The 26,765-nt window shown below is 35.3% G+C and overlaps 1 protein-coding gene across 6 annotated transcripts in view; it reads left to right on the top strand.

Annotated features, from left to right (window-relative positions):
- The window catches only part of TAX1BP1 (Tax1 binding protein 1), a 66,133-nt gene that overhangs the window by 18,417 nt on the left and 20,951 nt on the right, over positions 1-26,765 (top strand). For 3 of the 6 annotated variants that reach the window (XM_072854070.1, XM_072854069.1, XM_072854068.1), the window contains exons 3-12: positions 672-774; positions 4,233-4,420; positions 6,104-6,262; positions 17,404-17,552; positions 17,691-17,781; positions 19,058-19,243; positions 21,545-21,772; positions 23,102-23,248; positions 24,505-24,598; positions 25,803-25,921. In XM_072854070.1, coding sequence (XP_072710171.1) covers positions 672-774; positions 4,233-4,420; positions 6,104-6,262; positions 17,404-17,552; positions 17,691-17,781; positions 19,058-19,243; positions 21,545-21,772; positions 23,102-23,248; positions 24,505-24,598; positions 25,803-25,921 — 1,464 coding nt within the window. The remainder of the gene's footprint in view (positions 1-671; positions 775-4,232; positions 4,421-6,103; positions 6,263-17,403; positions 17,553-17,690; positions 17,782-19,057; positions 19,244-21,544; positions 21,773-23,101; positions 23,249-24,504; positions 24,599-25,802; positions 25,922-26,765) is intronic. The other 3 variants (XM_072854071.1, XM_072854072.1, XM_072854073.1) reach the window with 3 other exon arrangements.

Genomic DNA, 26,765 nt, shown 5'->3' with positions numbered 1-26,765 from the left:
AAGCAGATGTTTATTGAAGTTAGTAGGAAGACTGCACCAACTTAGCTGAGTTAGGTTTTCGTGCAAATTTTTTTTTCCTTGCAGACATAGCATGTATGTATAGAAGAATTAGCATTCAGTGTTGCAGAAATTGTCTAAAAAGTGCTAGTTTAGCCCTGTCAAATTTGGCCTTTTCAGTGGGAGAGTGCTATTTTTTTCATTCCTCCTTTTTGTTTTCTGATGAACCTGTTGGATTGTGGACACAAAATAGTCAGCATTGGCAGAACTTACACTAAGAAAATCTCACTATAAACTTCAGAATTAATCTTATTGTATTTTTAATATACTAATGTGTATCTTTATAGAAAAAAAAAAAATCTACCAAATAGTAGTTTAATGTATAGTGAAAACTGTCTGGTGTTTTAATTTATATAGACCCTTTTATTGCCTTAGACCCATTTATTGCCTTAGGTAACAAGCTTAATAAAATTCATGCTAAATCTTTGACATGCTTGTTAAAATATTCCTGATTTGTAAACATTGTTAAGTATCTTTTTATTGGATGTTGAAGCAGAAATATGCGTATTACAGTATGTTGTAAAGGCCAGACCATGGTATCTTAACTGTGTATAACAAATTCTTTTGCATAATGTTTTTTCTTTCTTTTTTTGTTGTGGTTTATTTTATTTTAGGTTGGTTGGAGTACTGCAAGAGATTATTACACATTTCTTTGGTCACCTATGCCAGAAAATTATGTGGAAGGATCAACTGTTAACTGCGTGCTGACTTTTCAAGGTGAATATAAAGCAGCCTCTACCTGTATTTTCCAGCCTACCCAGCTTTTTAAATACTTATCTATTCATTACAATGCTGAGGGTTTTATAACAGTTCTAGACTTTTACAAACATAAATTGGAGGAGAATTTTCCAGACTTCAGCATGTGAAGTTCAGTCTTATTTTAGATGTCAAGGAAATTCTGAGGGCAAGTATGTGACTTAGTATGTTTTTACATAGTAATGGACAGTATTCATGACTGATAGTTTCTAGCAGAGCTTCTATTTCTGTTCAAATCCAGAAAATGACTTCGTTTAATCATCAGCAGGGTTTTTTAATCTTGGCATCCCTCAGTGCATTGTATCTTTACATTGTCTTTAGTGTCTGGACTTTAAACATCATTCTCAATGTAAAGTGATTCTTGTGAAAGAATAAATAATGTAGATGATGGTTTGGTGAAGGTTCAGAGTTGTCAGGGTAGCAGAGGACCTTTTGACAGTGAGGAATTGATGAAAAAGACTGGATTTTTTAAGAAAAGAATAAAGAACAAAACAGAAAATGTTACACCACTGTTCAAATCTATAGTATAACTGCATTTTCAACACCGTGGAGATCAGATCCTCTCCCTCCCCTTCACAATCTCAAAAACAATCTAGTAGCACAAATGAACAAAGTGCAACGAGGAAGATCAAAATTAAGAAATGGCTTCTGTGTAAAGGTGTGGAGTTACAAAGATGACAGAGCCATGCTCTTCTCATTAAATATAAAAAGGGACAATGGCCATGGATTATGGCCTTGGGAGATTTACGTCTGACATTAGGAAGAACTTCTTTACCAGGAGGGAGTAGTGCAGCACTTGAACAGGTATCCCTGGTTTGGAAGGATGGGAGTCCCACACACTTGATTAGACACAGCCATAGTAGTCTCAGACTTGTGCTGACAACAGTCTCGAGTGGGAAGTTGGACTACGTGACCTTCAGAACTTCCTTCTGTCAGGTTTTTCAGCCTGGGGAGGGGAAATAATGGGTAGTTACATGTCTCTAAAATCAGCTACCCATGGCATGAGTGGATTATCCATTGTTCATATTTAAAGAAGTAGGAGCCATTGATGTAAGCTACCAAGTGACAGGTTCAAAACGGAGATAGAGATGATACTTGTGTAACACAGTCAATGTGCAGAACTTCTTGCCAGAGGACATTACAAATGTTAAAAATCTAAATGCATTCAAAGTTGCATGTAAAAAGAGCACCTCCCTTAAACTTGTTAATGCTTTTCTGTTTACTAACAGAATTTTATGTACCATCTTATGTTCTTTTTTGCTTCCCAGAGTTGGCTTTAGTCTTTGTGTATGTATGTATTTATTGCTTGAAATATATAGAAAAATACTAATTGAAGTCCTGAAATAACTATTGTGTTATCTTGTCTTGTTAAAGCTGAAAATAGTGATAGCTTGGATGAATTCACTGTTCTTTCTCTTACCCCTAGTCTTTTTTTCCTGGTACTTTCAATGATGATCATATCCATATGATCTGACTATTTTATAACCTTGAAATCTGTGAAAAGTATGTGTGGTCTGTAGGAACTGGAAGGAAGTCATTAGTTTCTTTTACAGTTACCAAAATTCACTGAATGAATGAAATTGGGTTGGACTGCAACTGAAAGTGACCTAAAAGCCTAGGACTGCACATGCCATTATCAGTCCTTTGTACTTAGTTTTACCACACATGAAGAGACCAGGTAACTCTGTCCCATCTGTTACATTCCATGCTGACAGTCCACCACTTTTATAGAGCTGCCAGATTTAATCTCCATTCAGTCAGCCTCCCGGTTGTGTTTGGCAAGATATTTTAGTGCTGCTGAGATGAGATCAGTAGAGCTTATAGGAGCTTAATTAACTGAGATAAATAGTAAATGTTGTGCAGCATGGTTTAAATTTTTTTTTAATGATCAAGTAGGTGTGCTGGCAGAAAACAATCAGGAGTCTCTTCTCTCTAGTACATGTTAGTTACAAGAAAAAAGACTTCAAGTAGTTTTAAAATCATTTTGTCTGAACCAATATTAAAACTTGCTGGAGCTGCAAAGTAGATTGTTCTGAATTTGTTTCTGCATAGTGTCACCTTATTTAAGCATTGAATCAGGTAAACTGAACTGCAGTGCTATATAGGAAAGTGTAGTCAGGTCCAAAAGCACAGAATCCTGACGTTTTGAAATTGAGATACTGTTCCCTGAGCTACCGTTAATAAAGTATAAGACTAAGGAAACATGAAGTGCTTGATACAAGTGCTGTCCTTATAGCACATGTAATGTTTTACCATTTGTAGGAAAAGTAGATAAGAGTACTGGGAAAAGTCTTCCAGGAATCTGGAATAAAAGTTGGTGAACAGAAATTAATGATAAAGTTAGAAAGGGAGCAGACTGAATTGTGGTGAAATATGAACAGAAATTGGTGACATCACCTGCTGGATTGAAGATTAGGTGAGGATTTATTATGCTAGTATCATACTCAAGCTGACTAGGGTATCTGGTAATTAAGTGTTCTGAATAAAACGAGTTGGTTTTCTTACCATTAAACTGGGTAAGGCGTGGTTTCTTGCATTTACTAATAAGGGTAAAAATCTCATTAGTTCTGGACATGATTGTTTAACATCCACAATATTACCATATGAATCCAGGTGACGTAAGAGGCTTGATGTTGAAGCTTTAGTGGGCAACAGTTCAGTTGAATAGTCACACAAATTATTCTGAAATAATTTGCTAGCAGCATGCAGTATTGCATAGCTACAAGAACGATAATTTATTCTTACTCTGCAAAGTCTAGAAGAAATTTTTTTTCAGTTTTGAAAAATAAGCTCTTTTTTACCACCCCCACCCCCCTGCCTCCTCCATACTTGCAGCTTGTTAACACTGTGTCATCCATTCAGAGCATTCCTGTACTTTGGCATTTAAAAATAGCAGAAGTAAATTGTGGTTACTCCACAAAAAACATGCAAAAAATTGAACCTGGTAAAGTTGCAGATGTCTTGTCATTGCATGTTATTGTCTTTGTTTGTTGTCTTTGGTTGTGTAGGTATTCCAAGGCCAAAAAATTTCTTACTCTCTGTTCTGTGTTTGTGTAACAGTTACATAGTAACGTGGTCCTGATCCAGCTTCAGGGCATCTCATTGCTAATAATTCTATCTGTTTCATAAAAATATAAACAGCAGCTATTACCTTATGTAAGTAAGGTGATGTGTACATATAGCACCTATTACGTGACACTGTTTTGGCATTTGTCTTAAAAGCTAGGAGAAATTGTTGGGGGATGAAAGTTACTAAATAGGATGACTTTTCCTTTCTGCTGTTTTGGTGATTTATCTGTGCCTTACAAATTTCATACTCATTACCTCAGTAAGTCAAACATGATCTGATAACCTACTTCCAGGTGGAGACTTGTATGTTTGTGTAGAATGTTTCTTCAAATATGAATTTATTTTGATAGGATATTATCTGCCAAATGATGATGGAGAATTTTACCAGTTCTGTTATGTGACTCATAAAGGAGAAATCCGTGGAGCAAGCACACCTTTCCAGTTTCGTACCTCTTCCCCTGTTGAAGAATTGCTCACTATGGAAGATGAAGGAAACTCTGATATGTTAGTGGTGACCACAAAAGCTGGACTTCTTGAGGTTTGATTCAACTATTCTTAAAATGTTATCTTCTTATTTATATATACATACACTCACAGGATATAGTATTGAAGAACAAACCAGGAGGAAAAAACCTACATATGTATGTGTAATGTATATATTTCTGGCTTGTTCTCCAGTATTTGATTGCAGTTCAGAACATTTGCAGCTTAAATGAGTAAAGATTTTAAACTGGTTACAGGTATGGTATAGCACTAAGCATAGACTGGGAAACCATAAGAGAGTAGATAGTTGCCCATCTCTCACGTCTGTACTCTCCAACTAACTGGAGGGGGGGAGATACCCTTTGTGTGCAATGGTGCTCGTTGTAAGGAAAAAAAAAAAGGAACCAGTATACTTTTATTTGTGCACAAGTGAAGAGCTCTGGAAACTAAGCTGAATAACTGCAGGTCCCTAAGTATGTTAGAATAGCTCTTGTTTTATTTAAAGCAGTGTTCCCTGTGTCATGTTCTTTGCTAGGTGGATGTGGTTAGACTTGTATGCTTATATCCAGAGTCAAGATGTTTCCATTTGCTTGTTGGTATTTTGTAGGCTGAAAACTACTTAAAAAAACCCCCAAAACAACAGCAACAAAACACCCCCCACCAAAAAAAACCCAAAAAACAAACCCAAACAAAAAAAAACCCCAAACCAAACCAGCTTGATTGTATGAATTGCTTATTGGAAAATTGTTCCGTACAGTTTCCTTACCTTGCCATCAGACATTTCAGCCTTTTGTTAGTTGTGTCTAGGCACATACATGCATGTATTCGATTTAGTCTTCAACATTTAGGGATAAGAGATGTAGTACAGAGATACATCTGGGATATTTTTGCCTTTCAGCTATGTACTCATAGTACTAAAATTAAAGTATGTTTTTCAACCCTTTTTGATTATCTTGGTTCGTAGAATCATAGAATGGTTTGGGTTAGAAGGGACCTCTAAAGGTCATCTAGTCCAACCCCTCTGCAATGAGGAGAGAAATCTTCAACTAGATCAGTTTGCTCAAAGTCCCGTCCGACCTGACCTTGAATGTTTCCAGGGATGGAGCATCTACAACCTCTCTGGGAAACCTGTTCCAGTGTTTCACCACCCTCATCGTAAAAAAAATTTCTTCCTTATATCTAGTCTGAATCTACCCTCTTTTAGGTAAACTATTACCCCTTGTTCTATTGCTACCGGCCCTACTAAAAAGTCTCTTCCCATGTTTCTTGTAAGCCCCATTTAAGTATTGAAAGGCTGCAATTCCTGTGCTAGTCCTTACTTTTGGCTATGTGTGTGTTCTTTTTTTTTTTTGTGAAATTCCTCAAACATTGCTTTAGAGTATGCGTGTGTGTGTCTCCACACTCAGCAGCCATTTTTTCACCAAGCTGTCATCATCATAATTAGCTCCTGCATAGTTGCTGTCACTTGGGAACAGTAAAGGCACTTCACTTAAGGAGGGAAAACTTGAGTATAAATCAAGACACTGCAAAGTGTGCTGTCTGATGGTAATGTAGTACTATTCAGTTAAAGCAAGGAAACTTCAGAAATTTGGGAATAAGGGGAAAACTGTAAAAGAACCTAGCCAGAGGACACACATTTTGTGCTTCTGCTCAAACACTGGAGTAATTTGTTGTCCACTTATTTGATAGGAATGAAGGGGAGAAAAATTACCAAAAAAGAATGTTTTTGTTTTTACAGTTTAAAATTGAAAAAATAATAAAAGAAAAAGAAGAGCTATTAAAGGTTACTTCTGTTCTGGAAAAGGAAACGGCACAACTCAGAGATCAAGTTGAAAGACTGGAAAAAGAACTTAACCATGAAAAGCAGAAATGTGACCAACTGCAAACAGAGCAAAAGGTTAGTTGTTTAACTGATTAAAGCTGACTCATAATGTCTGTAATCCTCCTTTTTCACGAACAGTTAAACTGAGTGAAAATCAGCTATCAGAACCCCTCAGCAGTTAGATAGACATTTACACTAGAATAGGTCAGTTCCTATTAACCTCCTGCCACTATTCCTTTTATGTCGTAAAATGGTTAAAATATTTAAGGCTTTTGGTACCAGGCTTGGTAAGATAATCGATGACAACTGTTACCAGATGTTTGACATTTAACTGTGGAATTCATAGTGGAAAGTAGTTGATAGTTTAAAGTTTGCTTACATTAACTTAAAATGGAGGAAAGCTTTTAAAAAAACCCTCCCATTAAGGAATAACTACATAGAACACAGGGTATTGAAAATGGTAAAAAATTTTGGTATTAAAAGCAAAGATCAAGACTTAACAGAGAATCCTACTGCCAGGGCACACAAAGAGTGAAAAGTAACTAGTCACTTCTCTTTCAACAAAGGTCTGAAGACTTGAAAAGGGAAAAGAAGCACAAACTTAAAAATTAATTTACAGTGTTAATTCATAGTGAAAATATAAATCTAGCCTAAAACAAAGCAAGCTTAATTTGGAATTCTACATATGGTAAGGAGGAAATCTAATATAAAAAAGGCACAAAAAAGTTGGACCTAATCTATTTTAAAGCTGCTGCTTCTTAAAAAACAACTTTTAGGAGAAGATTAAAAACATGTGGGAGGGAGGTGGTGACATGGACAAATTTGAAGTAATGAAGCCTATATAATTTAGCTGTGGACAGCAGTTAATAGGCTATTTCTAAGTACTAGTATGTGTATGTCAACAGTTCTGCATGATACACCTTTAATAGAAAGGAATTTGTTGAGGGAATTTGAAACTGTTGAAACTTTGTAGTTTACTTTTGAACAGTCATAGTGAAATGGACTAGAGTGTTGGGTAAAGAAAAAAGAAAGGGTAAGATCTTGTTTAGAAAAAATTTTTTTCCTATAAAAAGAATGATTTTAATTTCAAGTACATGGGAGAACTAGTTTAAATCAATGAGACAAGAATTAAATACTTAGAAGTATGCATTTCATGGATTTGCAGAATCATAAACTTGGTGGATAAATCTGAATGAGCTACATAGATGCCTTCCATTGTCATTTGAGGTTCTCATTTAAAAAAGTGTAGGAAAGTAAATTGTCAGTTCTAATCCACGTTAGCTTTACAATGCCATTTTAGAACAATTTGTCAAATGGGATTTTGATGGCTGTCCAGCAAGGACACAGTTAGACTGTATAGGAACAAAAATGTCTTGATTCTTTCTCACGCTTCCCTGTGGATTTCTATAATCAAAAATACTTTTGCCTTTAAGATACCAGAACTTAGCAATTAGAATTTAATTTCAGGAATGTTTTATTTTTTTGGTTTGTCTCTGCCTTGTATTTTGTTGAAGTGCTGATGCAATGTGAAGAACTTACCGTTTATATTTAGCTGAGCTATAAGCAGATGTCTAATCTGAGGCTGATGCAACTCTTCAACTATCTAGAATACTGCAGAAGTTTTCTAACTCATGCAATTATTTTTTGTCTCTTAAGTCTTTGACACTGTCTTATTTACATCTTTTATGTTCAATTCCCCGTTTTTCACTTTAAAAAAAAAAAAGAGAAAAAATCTGCTGAGTTGAAACTTCTTTCATTTGTTTATATACATAAGGAGAATATAAATCCAGTGTTACTCCTGAAAATTAAACAGGCATCTACTAAATCAGGTTCAATAAGTTAACTTTTTCATCATTGGAAAGTTTAATAATAACTTATATGTGGCTTTCTCTCTAAACTTTCCAATCTTAAAGATGACTTCCCTTCTTTCTCTCCTTGCCTCCCTACCCCGATACATGAAATACAGCAGTGGGTCAGGGGATTATATGACTTATCTTTGCTGAGGACACTGCACAGTGTGTTAATGGGTTGATTTAAAGATTCCTGAGCAGCAGTTATGTAGCACTCAGTAGGATTACAGTACCTGGGTTTTATTTTCCGTGGGGTTTGTTTAAAAAAACAAACCCCACGAAACACTCCCCCACCCAAACAATCACCAAAACAAACCCTCCAAAACCACTCCCCCCAAAAAACCCCAGCTAATCTAGTCAGCTTCATGTGATGTGAATAATTGTTATTGGCAATAAACCTAAACAGTGCATTAACTTGGCTATTTTTTATATAAGACTACACGGGATAACCTTAAAATGCTAAGTAATCAAAATATATGTGTATTTTATGTAACAGCAGATCTTTACCTGTGTTTATTGTGAGCTAGGTTGTTTTTGTTTGGCTTGTTGTTTTTTGCATTTAAGTTACAGAATTATTGTTTTAATTAAGTAATTCTGTGTGTTTTTTATTTTCTTCTTTTATTCCTGGTGCTCTTGTCACATACAGGTGGATTTTTAGTTATGCTCTAAACTTTTGATACATAAATAGATAAAAAGTGGAGTTGATGAATTTAAAATTTTTATTATTCAAAATGTTTAACTTACTCATGTAAAGGTTTAAGTGCTTGAAGTTCTATTTAAAAAATTATTTCAATATCCTTTAGAGCATATTAGGCTAAAGAAAACAATTAATAAAATAGCCCATAGAAGAAAATATAATTACTGTAAACACTACATATCCTTACCTTCATAGTTTAGGAGGAAGCTGTAAGTGATAGAAATCTTTATTTCTGTTAAAAATAAAGCTAAGCTACATTTAACCCATGTGCAGTCTCTTAACATATTAATTTTTTTCCTTTTTGCAAGTACTTCCATCAGGAAGTGCACAGATATTTCTGCTTGTCCAAAGAGCCCTCTAAGAAACCACAATAGTACAAAGTGCTGTATTTAAAAAGCAGCAATTGCCTGAGCGAAGGAAGTGGATACGTCTGTACAGACACATGCATTTGATTCTAATTGAGTGCAGAGCTCTCCATGCTGCTAATGTATTGGCAGCTATTTGTTTATTACCATTTGTATGGTGATGAGGGGCCTTGGAGTTATGAACCCCTTTATACAAAATACTTGTCAATCTGCCCCTTTTCTAAAAATCTTACTCAGTTTCTTCGGAGCAAATAATCATAGAACCATTAAGTTTAGAAAAGACCTCTAAGATCATCTAGTCCAACTGTCAATAATATGGGTATCTGAGCTCACGTCTTTGTCTTTTGATCAAATACCTTATTAAGCTACCTTATATTTTTATAATTGAATTAAACAGAATGTGGATGGTGTGGTTAGGCATCATAGTACATAAATTATCTTACTGTGGTACAGTGTAACAAATAGAAGGTAGATCAACGATGGAAAAGCTCTGAGTTCATAATATGAAAATGTTTTGTTAAAACACAGTTCTCTTAAAATCCCCTTTTTATTCATGTTTATTCGTATGCGTTTTGACTACTTTCCTCTTTTTGGCATTGATTTTTATCAGTTCTTTGTTTTTGCAAATAGCTCAGGAGGAGTTCGGATCATTGAGAAATGTCTGTAGAAACATTGATTTCTTAATATAGACAGGATAGTTGTTGACAGACAATGTCACAGTGATGTCCCAATTAGTGTTTCCCTCCCACTCTTGATTATTTGATTTCTCTTTCCCACCTAGTTACTCTCATGGACTTCTGGGCAGTGGAACTATTGTTGTCTCTGCCTGCTTTTTGCCTAGGTGGGTTGCTTTGTAAGTGGTCCTTTAGAGGCTCTTTGGGGAAGATACTAGGAAGAAACAAGTTGAGGCATATCAATCTTTTAAGAACATAGCATACTAAACAATCTGTACAGGTGTAATACCATCAGTATTCCACGAAGTTTGAATATTGGGCTCTCTACATGTTTTTAAGTGGTAGAAAGATTCCCATTTCTTGAGTTTTTAAAACAGGTGAGTTCCTGTGTGTGTAGCACTTCAGACTAATGGCCACAACAAACTACAGATTTCAGTTTGCTAACAGTGCCTTTACTGTTCAGGAGATACACAATCATTCATTGCCTTCTTACAAGATAGCCATCTCATTTCCTACCAAAGATAGGAGGAACAAATTCATTCACGACATGAAGTGATAATGTGCTGTTAGAGTTGTTGAAACATAGCTTCTAATGCAAGTTATAGCACTCTAAGTCACTACTTGTCTGTAAAGGCTTCTATCTTTTTAGGTTTGTGTTTGTGGGGGTTTTTTTTAGTATGTTATCACATTGGAGTAAAAAGGTCTGTATTTTTATTTGTATTCAACACATTAATGGTTCTGCAGACATTGTTTTCTCAGGTTGTCATTGCCACCATCACAGAAAAAGAGTATTTGCAAGACACAGCTCTGCACTGCTCAGAGGGAGCATGCTCTCCAGCTCCACTGTTTTTAATGCACACTTCATATGTTATGATAATTAACACAACTTAGTGGTTAATAACCCCGCCCTGCCAAAGCTTAAGATATTGTAGAACTTGTAAAAAATTCAATTTTTATTTCTTTTGGGTTGATCTTTTCCTCTTCTCTTACCCAATGACTGCTTAATGCAGTATGTAGTTGTTATGACAAGATCAGTTTAGGGAGGGGATAAGTGAATCTTTCCTTTTCTCCCCTTTCTTCTCCTGTCCCCCAACATGCACACTCCTTTTAGTCTTCTGAAAAGGGCTGTATTTTCAGTTACAGGAAAACATAATATTCCTTTGCAGCATTTTTCATGCCAGTTAAACCATTCCTAGACTCCCCCCCCCCCCCCCCCCCGATGACATTAATTAGCTCTTACAGAGTATGAAGGTTTAACTTAATCTGCTACTACTCTGTGTGGGAATTCAGAGTAGATGTGAAATTATTGGAAATGTTTCAGAAATGTCACATCTTTTTCTTACAATCTTCTGTTAGTGTTTCAGAGTTAATTTGTTTTTACTAGCATGATGTTCCCTGATAGCGTACTTTTATTTAGAATCATGCTGTATATACAGCTTGCAACTCTACTACTATAACACTGTAAAAGTAATGATGTAATTACTCACTATGATTATTTTATTTAAGAAAGAAAGGTTGCTTTCAACATTTCAACTTTTCCTTTGGTATCCTACTGATATAACTTGTTCACTGGTGCATATTCAAGTATGTTGAGTCACGTTAGTAAACTGCTTTTATCTGAATATATTTTAGTTTTGGAAAAATTGAAGAACATTGAATCAAAAACTGAGTGTGTCTTTTATCTAGAAAATAATAATACAAATTTTTCTAATCTGTATCTTATAAATTATGAATATAAAAATATATACCTGTGTAAATAAAAAGAATGCATGCTTTTTGGTCTTTGCGTTCCCAGTTTTGTGTGTACTTAAACTGTGTCGAAGCTCTCTGGCAGCAGCGCGCTTGCCTACTGTTTTAAGATTTAATATTACTGTGCTGAACAAGAGAAACATGCAGTAGTCATTGTGTCAGTCTTTCATCGGTCACTATTCTGACACTCTGCAGCCATTCAATTTTGTGAACACAGGTTTTGTACGCTTCTCTAGAGAGCAAAGCTTGCAAATGATGCTTGTGCAATCATTTGTCTCCCTCTAGTGGGAAGAGAGTACTTCTGACTTCTGTAATCTTAACAGCAGTGACAAGTCTTACTCCTGTGGCAGTAGTTTCCATAAATTTTTAACTTGCGTCAGAAGCAACAGATTTGCAGATTACCTGCTCATTCTTTGGTGCTGTGAACATTTGAATAGTGTTTCTGTTATGACATTGGCATAAATTGAGGAAGAAGTGAATTTACGGACTTGATAAACTTGTTCTTTCATGTTTTTTGAAAGTTTAGTTCACCATTTAACTTTTAAAAAGTGGGCTAATTCATCTATCTGATGGGGAGTTTTAATGGGTCATCCATCTAAATCACATTCTACTGACAAGGTTCTACCTGCACAGTAGCTTTATTCATTGGAGAGTTTTATTCAAGTATCAGGGATTCATTTAAGTTGGCTTTTGATGCCATTTTATAAGGAGAGTTTCTCTGGTTAGATAGTGACAGAATACTGTTGTGCAGTGTGATATGTCAGCAGTACAAGTGCCCAGTTCAGACTGCAGGCATAAAAGTGAATCACGTGTTTTTTCAGTGCCTTTTTAAATCAAGCTGTGTTGATATTGTTTATGTATGCTGCATGTGCAAAAATCTGATGGCTAGGGACATGCATTGTTTTTTAAAAAAACCCAAACCCACAACCACTCAAAAAGCAAAAACCCAAACAACAACCCAAAAACTACCCCCCAACCCAGAAAGCAAAACCACAAAAAAACCACAAAACCCCCCCCCCCACCCCCCCCAACTCCATGTAAATAACTTTTTAAAGATACAAATTAAACACTCAGAATTGCTCAGGTTGGCACCAGCAGTTACAGCACCCAAGGGTGCTATAAATATTCTGTGAAGAGAAAATGCTGTTTTATTGTTTTAGTGACTGTACTGTGTATGAATATTTCTTAAACTGCTTAGTTGAAATTTATTTCATTGGATGATTGAACAGATTAATTTGAGAGATTCTTAAATGTTTTAGATAGGTATCCTGCCTGCACTTCAAATCAAATTATGTATTCTTGAGAATGACCCTTTGCAAAAGCGATAGCTTATAGTGAAATTATGTTTTAAGAAATTAACATTCTGAAATGTAAATGCATGCTGCAAGATCATAGTATGTCTAAATACTGAAGCTGCCTCCTGCAAAAACTTGCATGTCTATAGTCTTCAGGAAAGTAAATAGGTTACTGATGTTGCTTAGATGAACTTTTACAGCTTAGGCCTTAATTTTGTAGAGTTTTGATCCGTGTAACAATGTTAGTTGAAGACATGAACACAATTAAATTACTACCACTGTGATATCTTGCCTTTTTGGAGTAGAGAGACTTCAGTGGTTTTAGAGCAATATTTCTGTTGCCAATCATAGTCACAAAGAATAAAAGCTTAGTATCACTGAGTTTATTTGGAATTGGTTTACTGTTTTACTTCACTTGAATGCTTAAATTTCATTTTAGAAAGAAAAATTACAACTTGAGGTTTCCTTTCAGAACATACAGGCCCTGTGTTACGAGCACACTCAGATTTTGCAGTGGCTGTAGTGGTACTATGTTGTGTTCATCATTTGTCCTCAGAGGTCCTTTAAACAGAGTATGATGTCAGCCAAGTGTTTTACACGATTCTGTTGGAGCTGCTATGATCTCAATGGGATAAACAAAAGGCTCCTGCAGATAATTCATCTAGATCCCCTAAATTCTCTACAGGGTATGAAGCATAATAGTTCCCCTGACATTAAATTATGTCCAGATAAATCAATCCAGCTGAAACTTGAAAGGTGCTGCTGCCTTTTTTTTTTTTTTAATAAATTGCCTTGTATTTGCTGAATTGACTTCTTTGGTTTCAGAGTTGCATAGCTCATTTTTTAACCTTTCATTCTTCTTCTTCATTACAATGTATGCATTCTGTAAAAAGTAAACTAAAGATTCCAGATATTAGCCATTAATCAAAGGTGAATGTTTTAGGTGTGGAAAGGCTTTTAAAAAGTGGATAGGGAGTTTTACATGTGATGAAAAGGGAGCATGAAGCATAAACAAACATGCTGCCCATTGCCATACTGCAAGATGTCATAGCTGGAAATGGTCTTAGGTTATATTTTTCAAGTTTTTTATTCTGTCGGTTGGATCTCTCCGCCTTAAAATGCATTGTGTATGTTGATTCACAGGAAGGGATGTCTGTACCGCTTTGCTTCCATTAACTGGACCGTACTTTGAAATGTTTTACTGGCATTGAAAAGTCCATTAGAAGTAAGAAATAAGTAGGGAAAGCCTTTTGTTCTTGATTGTTGAACATACAGATTTTTGCTATAGTTTTCTGTTACAAAAATGAGAATCTAGAAACTTTATGGCTATTCCATTCTCAAATGAAAGAGTACTAGTCCTTTTGTAGCCGAAGTTCAGTAAATTGATTTTAAACATGTTTCAAGGAAGAGCACAGGCCTGATCTTCGCATATCCTTTAGATAGAGCTTATAATAGCTCTATGAGGTTTCAATCAGTGTATTTATGATTAGGTTACACAAACCTAAAGCAACTGATCTGTAATTTAGAACTTTCTGATGTAAAAACTCTGTTCTTTTGGCAGCTGTTTGTAATGCACTGTAAACAAATCACATTATGTGTAATGGCAGCTCTTTGCAGGAGGACAGTGTTTCGTGTGATTACTATAAAATTATTTTAAAAATAGTCTTAAATATTTCGCCATTTTAGAATAGTAATAAAGATTTTGGTGCCCTCATCTTTCTTGTTCCCTATCTGAAGGTACATCAAAATTTTCAAAGTGGAGTTTTGATTCTGGGGAAGATAAATTCAGTGGACAACTACATTAAATTTTCTTTGTTTCACTTCACTAGTGAGACTCCTAATAGTTATAGGAATCTTTATTTTGGTAGCGTTTTGTTTTGCAGCAGTGAAGCTGACTTAAGTAATTTCTGGCTGCTTATTCTGACCCATGTGGTGCAGTTTGCTTCCCCCCTCCACCCATAATGCTGTTGCAGCTCTAGGGAGGGGGGGATGGGGGGAAGCTGCATTTGTAACTGGATTAAAAATACAATCCAGAGTAAAAATAACCTTAAAATTGTTGGGTGTTTTAAAACCAGTTCATTAAAATGATTCGTGCTCTTGCTGTGCTTTTCCTTCTGTTAAGAAAGTGGAAGAAAAGGTGTAATATTTGTAGATGTACCAGATAAATTAAAGAGAAATTAAGTAAACAATAATTACAGAAAGTAATTATCTTTTTTGTACTAGAGGTTGTATATATAGTTGATGTGTTTATTATATTCTTCCCCTTCAGAGTCCTCCTAAAACACAGTCAACTTTTACCTGTAAAATAGTCTAGGAGCACTCACTTTAAATTTTACAGGCTCTGAAACGGCTGTAACCATAGTGTATGAGACTAGGATTGCAGCATCTAAATTGAATTGCTAAGAATTCTGTAAAATAACAAGTAGTCTCTAAAAATTAATTCTTCTTTCTTTCAAAACTGTAGGCTTTGGTTGTATCTAAACAAGTTTATTAGGTGAGAATCTGTTAAGTATGGAACTTTTACATTTTAATACCATGTCCCTTTAGAATAACTAGCAAAGCAGCATCAATTGTAATGCTGTTTGTGGAGTGAATTTTTTTCAGGCTATTAATTCCTTTTAATATACGTTACCTTTGGCAGCCTGTTTGAACTGTTTGTACAGTTTGTATATATAATGTATCAGATTAAATTCTTTTGAAGGCACTTGGGTTACAACAGTTACAGTTATACCAAAGTGGTGTTTAGAGAAAACACAGATATGCATTGAAATAGACTTTTTACTATACTAGACTTTCAAAACAGGGGCAAGTAATTGGTCTCCACTGCACTAGGGAAGGACAAGCAGTTACAATGTATGTTGTTGCTGCTGGTTATATAGCAAGTTTTACTTGGAATACTGACTTTTAATTAAAATATCCTGCCTTCATTACACCAAATTTTTGGTTGCAGGAAACTGATAGCTCTTAAAAAATAAAGACCTTATGAAAATTGTGGGTCATCTTCCCCAATGCTGTTTTCAAAAAAGATGGTACATTCATGATCCCTTGAAATTCTTTATTAAGGTATATAATGAAGTCATTTAGTGTTTAAACAGTTGTAATGTATTAGTCCTTCTTTTTTTTTTTAATAGCAAATATAACAAAAGAATCTACTTTATGTGCTGGTATAGTGTTTAGGAAGAGATTGAGTCATCAGTTACATTTGCCACCCCTCACAATTCAACACCCCCTACGCCCCCCAAAAAATCATAATGCTTCAACTTCTGTTTAGTTGCTTGTAAAAGCAGGGCTTAATTAGACTTGCGAACAGTGTATTTTGACAATTAATGAGTAAAAACAGTCCTCATTATATTTTATTGTACTTAAAGCATTGTTAGTTAGGTTGGAATCTGGCCGGTAGGGGTTCTCCGTAAATTCTGGCTGATGTGTTTCTCTTAATGTAACAGTACAGTCTTGCTGTTTCAGGGAATTAAGCTTTGTTTAAAAATGAATAGATGAACTAGTGCTTTAATCTTCCAAACGTAGAGCAGAAAGACAACTTGTACCTTAGTATCTGCACAAACACTGTAAGTCATGCTGTAGTCAGGCATGTTGGTCAGTCTGTCTTGACCTTGTTTACACTTCCATTCATATCACTGTCATGGTTGATACTAAGCTGAGCTTTATTGAATTTTGATATCAGAAATAGTAACGTATTATCTCGGTATGTGTTCTACTTTAGTGTTTATTAATTTATTTTCTCAAGAAAATAGTATTATATTGAAAATAATGTTTTTTCTGGGTTATTTAAGATGATCTGACTTTATATGGCCATTTTGCTGTGGTGAAGATGATGTTTAGCTTTACACTGCCGTGGAGTGGTATGGACATTACTGTAATTAGATAATGAATGTGGTACTTAAAAGTGGCTTCCCATCCTGCATCTGTCAGTTTACTGACAAAGGAATCTGTCTTGGGTGTTGTCATCATCCTCTGAATCAGCTTCCAATATCCAAGACATAAATCCTGCAATTGTTTCATGAGATTCCATGAGCTTTCTGAGATCTTCCACATGTCCTAACTAGGAGAATGTAGTGTAGTCAGTAGCTCTTCATCAGGAGTTCTTCCATTTTTTTTCTCCTTTTGCCTGCAGTTGTCTTTACTGTGGCTTGCTTGAGTGGTGTAACTGTCTGGTCAATGCAAGCTCTCCTTCTTTTCAAGTAAAAGAAAGTACAAATTAAAATAGGAGTTCTTTATGTTTTCTAAGCTAGGCAGTCGATGGTTAGTTTGCAGAAAGGATATGGGCAAAAGATACGAAACACAACTTTGTCCTATACTCTGAAGTCTTTGGTAGTCTCTGTAACTGAATGCTTGCACCAAAACGAACTTCTTACTGACTCCTTATTAATATATTAACTGCACATAGTAAGTTTAATATATTTTTATGTATTATATATATATATTTATATATACTTGAAATGGGCTTGTCATACATTTTATGGAAGAGAAGAAATCTAATGACCGTATTTTAGCATTAATTCACATAGCATGTTGTAGTTCTGAAGATATGCATTCTTAAATGACATCTATTTGCAATTTTTTTAAAGAATAATATTCAAGCATCAGAAGTTCTTAAAACGGAAATTGATGATTTGAAGAAGAAGCATGATGAAGCAGCTTCAAAAGTTCTCCAGCTTGAAGAAGATATCATGACTGTTACTCAAAAAGCCATTGCAAAAGAAACTGAGTTAGACAGGTATTTAGTAATTTTGTTCCTTACCTTCCTTATTTTACTGTTTCTTTCCATAGGTGTTTTTTTAAACTAACAGTTGTTAATGTATGCATAAGTTTTCTGTATTAATAGTTCTGTACTATTAATTTGTCAATTTCTTAGTGTGAAAGACAAACTGAAGAAAGTGATGCTTGAGAAGGAGCAACTTGAATGTGTGTTAAAGACAGAAAAGGATGAAAAAGAACTTTATAAGGTAACTTTATTCCTTGTACCTGTATACACTGAAATGAAGTGGTTTGAAATAAAGGTAATAATGGTTTATGGAGAAGTCTGGTAAATTGAATTTGTTAAGGAAAAAAGGAAGTGGGTAACTTCTGTGAACAGATTTTTAAGACAGTTATAGATGATCTCATAAAAATGAATGAGGAAAATAGCATCTGAGTTCATCCCATGGTATAAAAAGGTTGCTAAGAAGCAGAATGGATCACCAATTTGTTAAAATGCAGGCATAGTAACAAAAAATAATAGATGCTTGTGAGGAAGTTCTTTAGTTGTATGGTGTATCACCCAGTAACTGATTTTCTTAACACACTTTTTCATAAATAAATTACTTTTTAGTCTTCTAAGTTCTCTCTCCAGACTGTGTTTTCTAGATCCCTGTTCTTGAGTCTTGTGCATAATTCTGAGAAGCTTTAGTAGGATCTATATTGCATTGATTTTTACTAGCATAGCTGATTTATTTTGCTGGTACTGAGACACACCCATATTTAAAATAAAATATAGTGGGCCTCCCCCTCAAGGCAAAAAATCTTATATGCTAAAATAATGAAATCCTTAGGTTGTATGAAACAAATCAAGTGTATTTAAAAGATTATTCCTGTTCATAGGAAAATGTCTTTGTGGCAGACAGTATTAGATACACACCAGAAGTCATAAAATCTCAAAACATCTTTCACAAGCATGGAATCCCTTTCTAAATAAGCAACACAAATCTTCTAGTCTTTGAGTGGACAAAACTTGAGTGCAACAATTATCCTTTATTAGGCATAATATGATGGACTTGATGATATCTTAAAAACAGCTCTAGAGTTGTTAAAGTAGTTTTGCTGTCTTTGGAAATGGATATTGCTGATGTAGTCCTGATTGCTTAGATGATTGCAAGTAGATACTACTAGAAGTTTAATTTCTCTTTAGTTTTCTTCAAGTAATTTCTTTTTTGCTTGTCCTTAGTTGTCCAGCATTTGTGGAGAGGGGAGTGAATTCTGAGTAGCTTAATTTGATGTGGACAGAAGTCAGGGCCTTAAATTCTAGCTGTAGAGTGGAGCTGTTGTTAGGTGACCAAGCTGAAAGAATTCCAGCCAGATCATCTGTGCTGGAGGGCAGTGATATTGTCAAATGTTTAATTTTTCTCTTTACCTGTTCTAATCTCTCAGACATGAGTTAGAATTTAGCGAACACTGAAATGGACAGGTGAACAGTAGTTTTCATAATGTGGAAGAAGAGTTTGACATTTTTTAGCATCATTACAGATACACTTGAAGAATACAGAAATAGAAAACACCAAACTAGTAAGAGAAATCCAGACGTTTAAGAATTTGGATGCAAACAAAGAAAACATGATATCGTATTATAAAGAGGAGGTTGGCAGATTACAGCTATTTATAGCTGAAAAAGAAAATATGAAGAAAGCTTTTTTGCTCTCCTCATCAAACAAGGTAAGCATTACTAATATAATTGGCCTGGTTTAAAATAAACATATCTAAGGTTCTATGTATTTAACAAGAGAAAGGAAGAAATTGAAGATACCACCAGGATATAGGCTGAGAGGCAAGAGGATTATGGTGTTCTCTGTAGATGCACAAAATGAACAAAAGAGTGAATTCGGTTTTAGTTTTGCACATTCTGAGCTTGTTGAGGTGTTTCACATGATGAACTGTGAGATGAACTATGTGTGAAAAAGGAACTTGTGAGTTCAGTAAAAACGCACCAGTAAAAGTGGTGCGCTCCTCTGAGTTGCTTTTAGGTTCATGAAAAAGGAAGGAGATTGAGGAAAAGGGAGAAGTTAAGAATGTAAGTATGTTGAGACTGCAGAGTGTGATGGAGGAGAAAAGAGGAGACTTCGAAAGATGTGCTGAAGGATTTGTTAGGTGAATGTACTGTCAAGGTATGATGACGTAAAACCTGAGAAAGGATAAGATACCGTATAAATTGACTAAATTGACTGAGAAGTCAGCAATAAGAGTGCCAGTAGGACTTCTAAGGAAGAGGTGATTTTTGCTACGCAGTGGGGTACCATTGTGGTTAGCAAGCAGTGTGGTATAGTAGGAGAGTGAAATTGCTGAAGAGCTGGTATCGATGCTGTCCATGGTCCAGGTGGGGTTACTTCAGACTAGTTTTAGTGTGGTGCTATGGGCAGAATACCCATTAGGTGTTTGTTCCTGTTGTACATCTTCCTGTTTCGTTTCATCCAAAAGCAATGCAGTTTCTGTGTCCTGAGACTGTTCTGTCCTGTGATCTACAGTGTGATAGGTAATAGTGGAATTGACTGGGAGTTTTGCTTCACAAATGTGCCCTTGATTCAAACTAGAGAGTTAATTTAGACACAGCCTTTGAGGCCAGCATGGAAAAGTCAGATAATGCAGGTGACTTTATCTTGTGTATCTTGCCTGTCTTCTCACAGAAGAAGCAATCTAGATCTTGAAATAATAGAAATTGCGTTAAAGTAATGTGAGTTATGAATGTAAAATTTAAGTAGGAAAGTAGTGCTGTTGAGAATGGAAATAGGAAGAGGACAAAAAGAACACACTGTTTTGCTTTAATTTACAGCTTATCTTGTTTTAGTCTTTCGACTGCTCTGCAGTTTTGCTTCTGAATGTGTTAAACTACTACTGTATTTTACTTCGAAGTAAAAACATGTAGTGGGTGTGTGTGTGCCAGTACTGTGCCAGTACAACCAAACACTTAGGTCCTTTATTAATCTTGAAGTGCTTGTGATGTTTCTGGTGGGATCATTAACGGTTTTGCCTTATACTGTGAAACTGCAGATACTTACTGAAATACGTAACTGATGCATCATGTGCTGTAAAAATAGCTAAGGAGCAGGACTTTAGGGCATTTCCTAGTCCATCCATCTTAATAAATGCTTACAAAATATATTAGTATTCCTCTGGACTTGCTGTGCTAAGTGATTATTCAAAAATTAACAAATGGTGGACTAGAGATACCTGAATTTATGTCTAGACTCAAGAATATGAGATGATTATGCCTTGAGGAAGCCCAGAGGCTGCGAGTAGCTTATAGTAGCTCTGAATTTTTTTTTTTTTTGGGGGGGGGGCAGCAGGGGCGATCCTGGGCTCTTCTGAGGAATGAGAGGCCAGTGGTGCAGCTTGATCAGTTGGCCCTTGGGCTGCCCTATGAAGCTGCAGCAGTGCTGAGAGTCTTAGTGCTGCATGCTGCAGCTTGCTTTTCATTACTTTTTGTTCTCAGTTCCTTCTGAAAAGCTTGTTGTGCAAGATCTTGGGCAATGGAACTGGGAGAAGAAAGTCCCAAAGCTGCTTTACAGAGTCTTACATCAACCAATTGTAGGCATTGTAAGACATCTTACTCTGTTGTTACCTGCAGTGTCTTACTGTGGGATGAACTTTGGTTTTGAAGCCAAATGGCCATTTGTGCCTGTTAAGAGTTCTATGGTGATAAGAACAAAGATGTTCTAGAAAACAGAAAGACTTTTGGGTGTATGTTTAAAACTAAAGCTGAAAATACAACAAAAATCCAGTATAAATAAAATATTTAAATTTGCCTTTATGTCATAGTGAAATATGTTTGCATAGCATTGTTAGCAAAGAAGGCAAATGGGGAAAATGGTACTTGTGTACTAACTTCTTGATTTAATGGTTTTGCTAAGCCAGCAGGAAAACTTGATTTTTCTTTCAAATGTTTCTAATCCCTATGCCAACCTTTATTTAAGCTTTGAATTAAAAAAATATGGATTCTCTTCCCTCTCTTCTCTTTCCCAGGAGGATGCAAGTATTTTAAAAGAACAGCTCCGGAAAGCTGAGGATCAGATTCAGGCTAGCAAACAAGAAGCTGTCCTAATGTCAAAAGAGCTGAGTGACGCAGTAAATGTGCGAGATAAGACGATGGCAGATCTTCACAGTGCACGTCTGGAAAATGAAAAATTGAAAAAGCAGCTTGCTGATGCTTTAGCTGAACTTAAAAAAATCACGGCTTTGAAAAAAGAACAGGTAAATTGTCAGTATTTAGTACTAAAGTTTATCTTTATTTATAAAATCTGTCAGAGCTAGCTTTGCTAAAGTTGGGGAATAAAATACGTTTCTGGATGATTAGCGCAAATTATTATCAAATTCTCTTTCGGCACTCAAGATACTACCTTAAATCAAGTGCACGTTAGCTGATTTGCAAGGTTGGTAAGAAAGAAGGTTTCCGCTACTACTTACAGCAACTCCCTTCCACCCCCAGGTTATTTTCACAGAATAATACAGTATTTATCTATATTATTTTGAATCCTCTCCCTTTCTTAATTCTTTTATGAGCCACAGTAGCATTAAAAATTCATTCAGATAAGAAAGTAGAATTTTTTTTTTATAATGTTCTTTCCTCACTGATGGATTCTGTCTTGATTCTTATGAGTCCTTCCGATATTTGTGGTCATAGTTAATTTGCTTTAGTATTTATAAGTAGAAAAATATTAATGTAATGGAAACTGTCTTGACTCCCTTCGCCTTGGATAAAAATCTAGTGAGCTAATATAAGTTTCGTCATTCTTACTTAAGTGAGCTTTGTACCAGATCTTCCGTGACTGCAACTGTATTGGATTAATTTGCTACCAGGATAACTGTAATGATGTAGCAGTTTGAAAAAAAAAATATTGAGCTGAACAGTAAATAAAATAGTGCAGGAAATACGAAGTGAATAGTACAGCCCTCAAAAGAACTGTTATATTTAAAATATCCAAGAATTACATGTTTTTTCTAGGAATTTTGTTTATATACGATGTCTTTGAAATGCATCCTGAAAGAAGTAGCAGATCATATGAATGACTTGAATTACCAGAAAGTATCTGAATATGGCATGTATCCGGTCGGTAAATGTAGTTTGCTTAGCTCGTGTATCAGTGTTACAGCTCAACTGAACCACTTCCGGTAGAAACAGAGTGAGTGTGATGGAATACAGTTGTGGTCTGTCCATTTTTGCCACGTGGCTATACTTGTCTATAAGGTAGCTAGAACACCTTCTGGAAGGTGTTCAGACTTTTGCTATACATTCAGACTTTCAGTATACATTAATCAGCCCATAGAATAAGAATTCTCTTTACCTGCCTCGGGTATTATACCAGTGCCTATTTAATCCCTCAGTGTGTCTTGCTAGGAATGAAGTTCAGCACAGATGCTGCCTCTATCTGTGCTCTACTACTCTATTCCTTTCCTTCCCACAAAGTAAATGAGAACTTCTGTACTTACATAGAGCATTATGCTTTCTTTAATTGAAAAAAGGCTTTTTGGGAAATAGCGGTATTTGAACAAAAGGGAGAACAGTTTCTTATTTTTTTTAAGGAAACTTCAAACACAGTAGAGCAGGAACTACGCAGAGAAGTTGAAGATCTGAAGCTTCGTCTGCAAATGGCTGCTGACCATTACAAGGAAAAATTCAAAGAATGTCAAAAACTTCAAAAACAAGTAAACAAGTTTACAGAACAAGCAGTAAGTAGAATGGGATAAATTACACTTGCTTTTTGTAACTTTTCAGCAGCTATTTAATTTCCTTTTGCAAAACCCAGTGCTCTTAAAAAGGATTAAAACAATGCAGTAAGCAATGGCTCTTTAATTTACCATTTTCTTCCCTAAAGCTAAATTACTTCTATAATTTTTTTTATTTTAGATAGTTGTCGAAACCAAGTGTAGAATTTATAGTAACTGGTGTATGTAGAAAGCTAACAGTTTGGATGAACTAGTAAGCATAACATTGTTCAAGGAAGAATTTTGAAACTGAAGCAGGGAAAAATCCATAATCACTATCTCTATTCAGTGCCACTACCACCACAAAAAACCCCAAAACCCAAAAGTGGGGGAAATGGAGAACTTGGAGGAAGATTTCAAAGTGAAGTGGGGAGAAAGTTTCCACAACACAGTATATAGTTGTATTCCATATGTATTTTGTATTCTTATCACTCTTCTAAGTTTTGTTCCATAAAGAAATGAGGCTTTTGCAATGATGATGTGAGTCTCATGCCACCTAGTAACTGAACCTGTTGGTGAATTTCAAACAGATTTGAGAGCAGAGTTCTTCAGAATTTTGTGAAAATTAGTGACTGAGTCGGAGAGGAGCTCAAATGGGGAAAAGGTGTATGAGCAATGGCAAGATGTACAAATGTGAATTCTTACAAAAAACAGACTTAAGTATTTCTGCTATCCACAGAACAAATGGGGTAGTTATCCAGACTTGATCCACAGATTACTTTAAAAAGTTGTCTTCTCATCCAGAAGGTCAATGGTGAACGAGGTGTCATATCAGAATGCCTGTGGCTTTTCCTTAAAAATCTTCCACATCTTTGGCTATGCTGTACATCTGATAACAAACACCAAATTCACTACTTTGACACCGGAAGTCCAGCACTCATTAGTAATACAGACTCCATTTTCTAATGGAATATTAGATTTAAGTTGATAGATTTAAGTGGAGCTGATTCTCCAGAAAATGAGATTTTTCTAATAATTTGTGTAGAAATTACTGTTTCTTGGGAAAATAACTTTATAATGTAAGATTATAAAAATCATAGTCTGAGGCAATTTCAGTGTTAGTAGAATTAAATGTGTTTGCATATTTATTATTACCTTCTGTTTTAATGAGCAATTCAGTCTAGTCCAATTTTGGAGGAGATGATAGTGCAAGATATACATTACTTCGTGCTTTGGCTTTCATTTAATTAAATACCAAAACAAAATTTCTTTTCACAAAGAAGGTTGCAGGGCATCAACAGAAACTGACAGATGCATCTAACATTGAGACAGCTACTGCCGTCGTTACAGACAAAAAGTTGTCTGCATCTCCAGGTATCAGCAGCTTAAATTTTGTCTATTTGTATCAGCCTGAAAGTGTTGTCTGTGTGAAGTAGTCCCTAATAGTATGTATAGTATAAAGTAAGTGGACTTATGTTTTAGTTAAAGCAATGATTAGAAATGTGAAAATTCATCTAAAAATCTTCTGTCTTTTTTCAAGTGGTAACATTCATAAATAACTTTATGTATCTTTTCAAAACAGTTCAGTTTATATTTGTTAATGTCAGTAGGACTGAACTCTTGAATTTCTGCTTAATAGTTAACAAAGAGCTGGTTTTGCCAAGCTAATAGACAATTCACTTTAAAAAAAAAAAAATCCTCCCCAAATTTGCAAATTTTGTACAATAGCATGGTAATTTTGCAGTCCTGTTATAATGACTATTCACTGTAGCATTCTACTGTAAAATTGAATCCACTGAAAAGTTCTGAATATGTGATGGCAAGGTCAAGTCTATAGACCATTTTCTTGTTTTATGGGCAGTAGTGCTTTATTAGAAAATGTTTAACTGGGTTATAATTTTTATGAACCATTAAGTTCTTACAAAATCTTCTAAAACATAAACACATAATAGGTTAAAACTAAGCCTGGTTTATTATTCTATTTAAATTGATAAATGCCAGTAGATGCTGACTAATTTCATTTGTGTTACTTTATAATTCACACATTCTTTCTGTCTATAGAGACTATAGGTTGTAATTTCTGTCAGTTTTCTCCTGTCTTAAGTAAATACAAGTGTTTCCTAAAACAAATAAAATCCCAGCAAGCTCAGTTATAGTATGTGATGGGATGAAGTCAATTGCTGAGGCACTTCATATTTTTACGGAAGAATAAAATATCTAGCATGATATCATAACGTATATATTCTGGTGTTTACTTTCTTGGGAGTTAAGGGCAGAGGTGTCTATCCCTTTATTTTTTTTTTCTTCCCCTACGTTGACCTTTGTAGTATGTATGTGTATATTTATGTTCACCTTCAGTATGTGAGAGAACTGAACCCAGACATGCTAGTATGACTGCTGATCTTATGTGTCACTAGCCACGTGATACTGACTGTCTCTGATTAACTATTTACTTGGATAACATGGAGCACTCTGTTCTTGGTGCACTGTCAAATTTGGCCTGTCATCTCTCTTATACAAACTTTATTTGTGGAACAAAAAAAAATCAATATTCTTGTTTTTTCTTCGATGTTCACAGTTAGCCCCATTTCATCTGATATAGTTTCGGAATTCATGGTAAAGGAGCAAGTACGTGAAATGAATAAAGAAATTGCTGAGAAAACAGAGAAGTATAAGAAATGCAAGCAAATGTTGGCAGTAAGTAAATGGCTGCTTCGGAAAGCTGAACAGAAAGTAGCTATAGGTGCTAAGTCTTAAAACCACAAAGCCTACCCAGCTGAGTTGCCTTGCTTGTTTGTGTGATACACCACGATTGTGGTAGAAATCTTAACATTAGAAAACACATTTTTATTAAGTCAGCTGTTGATTACCTGTGGTGTTAGAGAGTCCAGCAAGGACCCCTCAGGATAACCCAGATGCAGTAAAATAAATGAACAAAACCTACTACTACTACTTCTATGCTTAAAGTTTTGCATACTTTTTTCTTTTTGCATTGTATTTTAAGTATATTTACTTTTATAAATCAAATACAGCATGTTGCTACAAGCCAGATGATGTCTGGAACAAATATAGCAGTGTTTATCTGATATGCTGTTCAAGCGTAAGAACTCCCTCCAGATCTGACTGTCCTGGGCTTTTACAGTGTTTTGATGTCTGAGTGGGTGCTGCCTACTAGCTTGGGCTCAGTCATATATAACGGCATTTATATGGTTCTCTGGACCAAAGTTGGCACCAGTAGTGCTGTAGCCACAGTAGTAATGCCCTTCAAATATTAATACCTGTCAGTCCTAACTTGATTTTCATTTAACCAATTTGGATGTATGTATGACAATGGAGTATTGCATCAGTGATGCCGGTGAAAAGTTGACTGTTGTAGAATTGTTTAAAAAATGCTTTCTGGGTGTTGTCTTGTCTCTGTTCATTTGTTGCTTGCTGTTTGGGGGTTAAAAAAATAACATTAATCAACATTATGAAGTCAGAAGAGTTAGAATTAAGATTAGAATTTAAGACTTGGAATTTTTCTTTACTTCAATAGGTTTTG

The sequence above is a fragment of the Ciconia boyciana genome, chromosome 2 (genome assembly GCF_034638445.1).
Source record: "Ciconia boyciana chromosome 2, ASM3463844v1, whole genome shotgun sequence".
Lineage (NCBI taxonomy): Eukaryota > Metazoa > Chordata > Aves > Ciconiiformes > Ciconiidae > Ciconia > Ciconia boyciana.
Note: the sequence above shows the minus strand (reverse complement) of the source record. Positions and strands in the feature narration are given on the sequence as shown.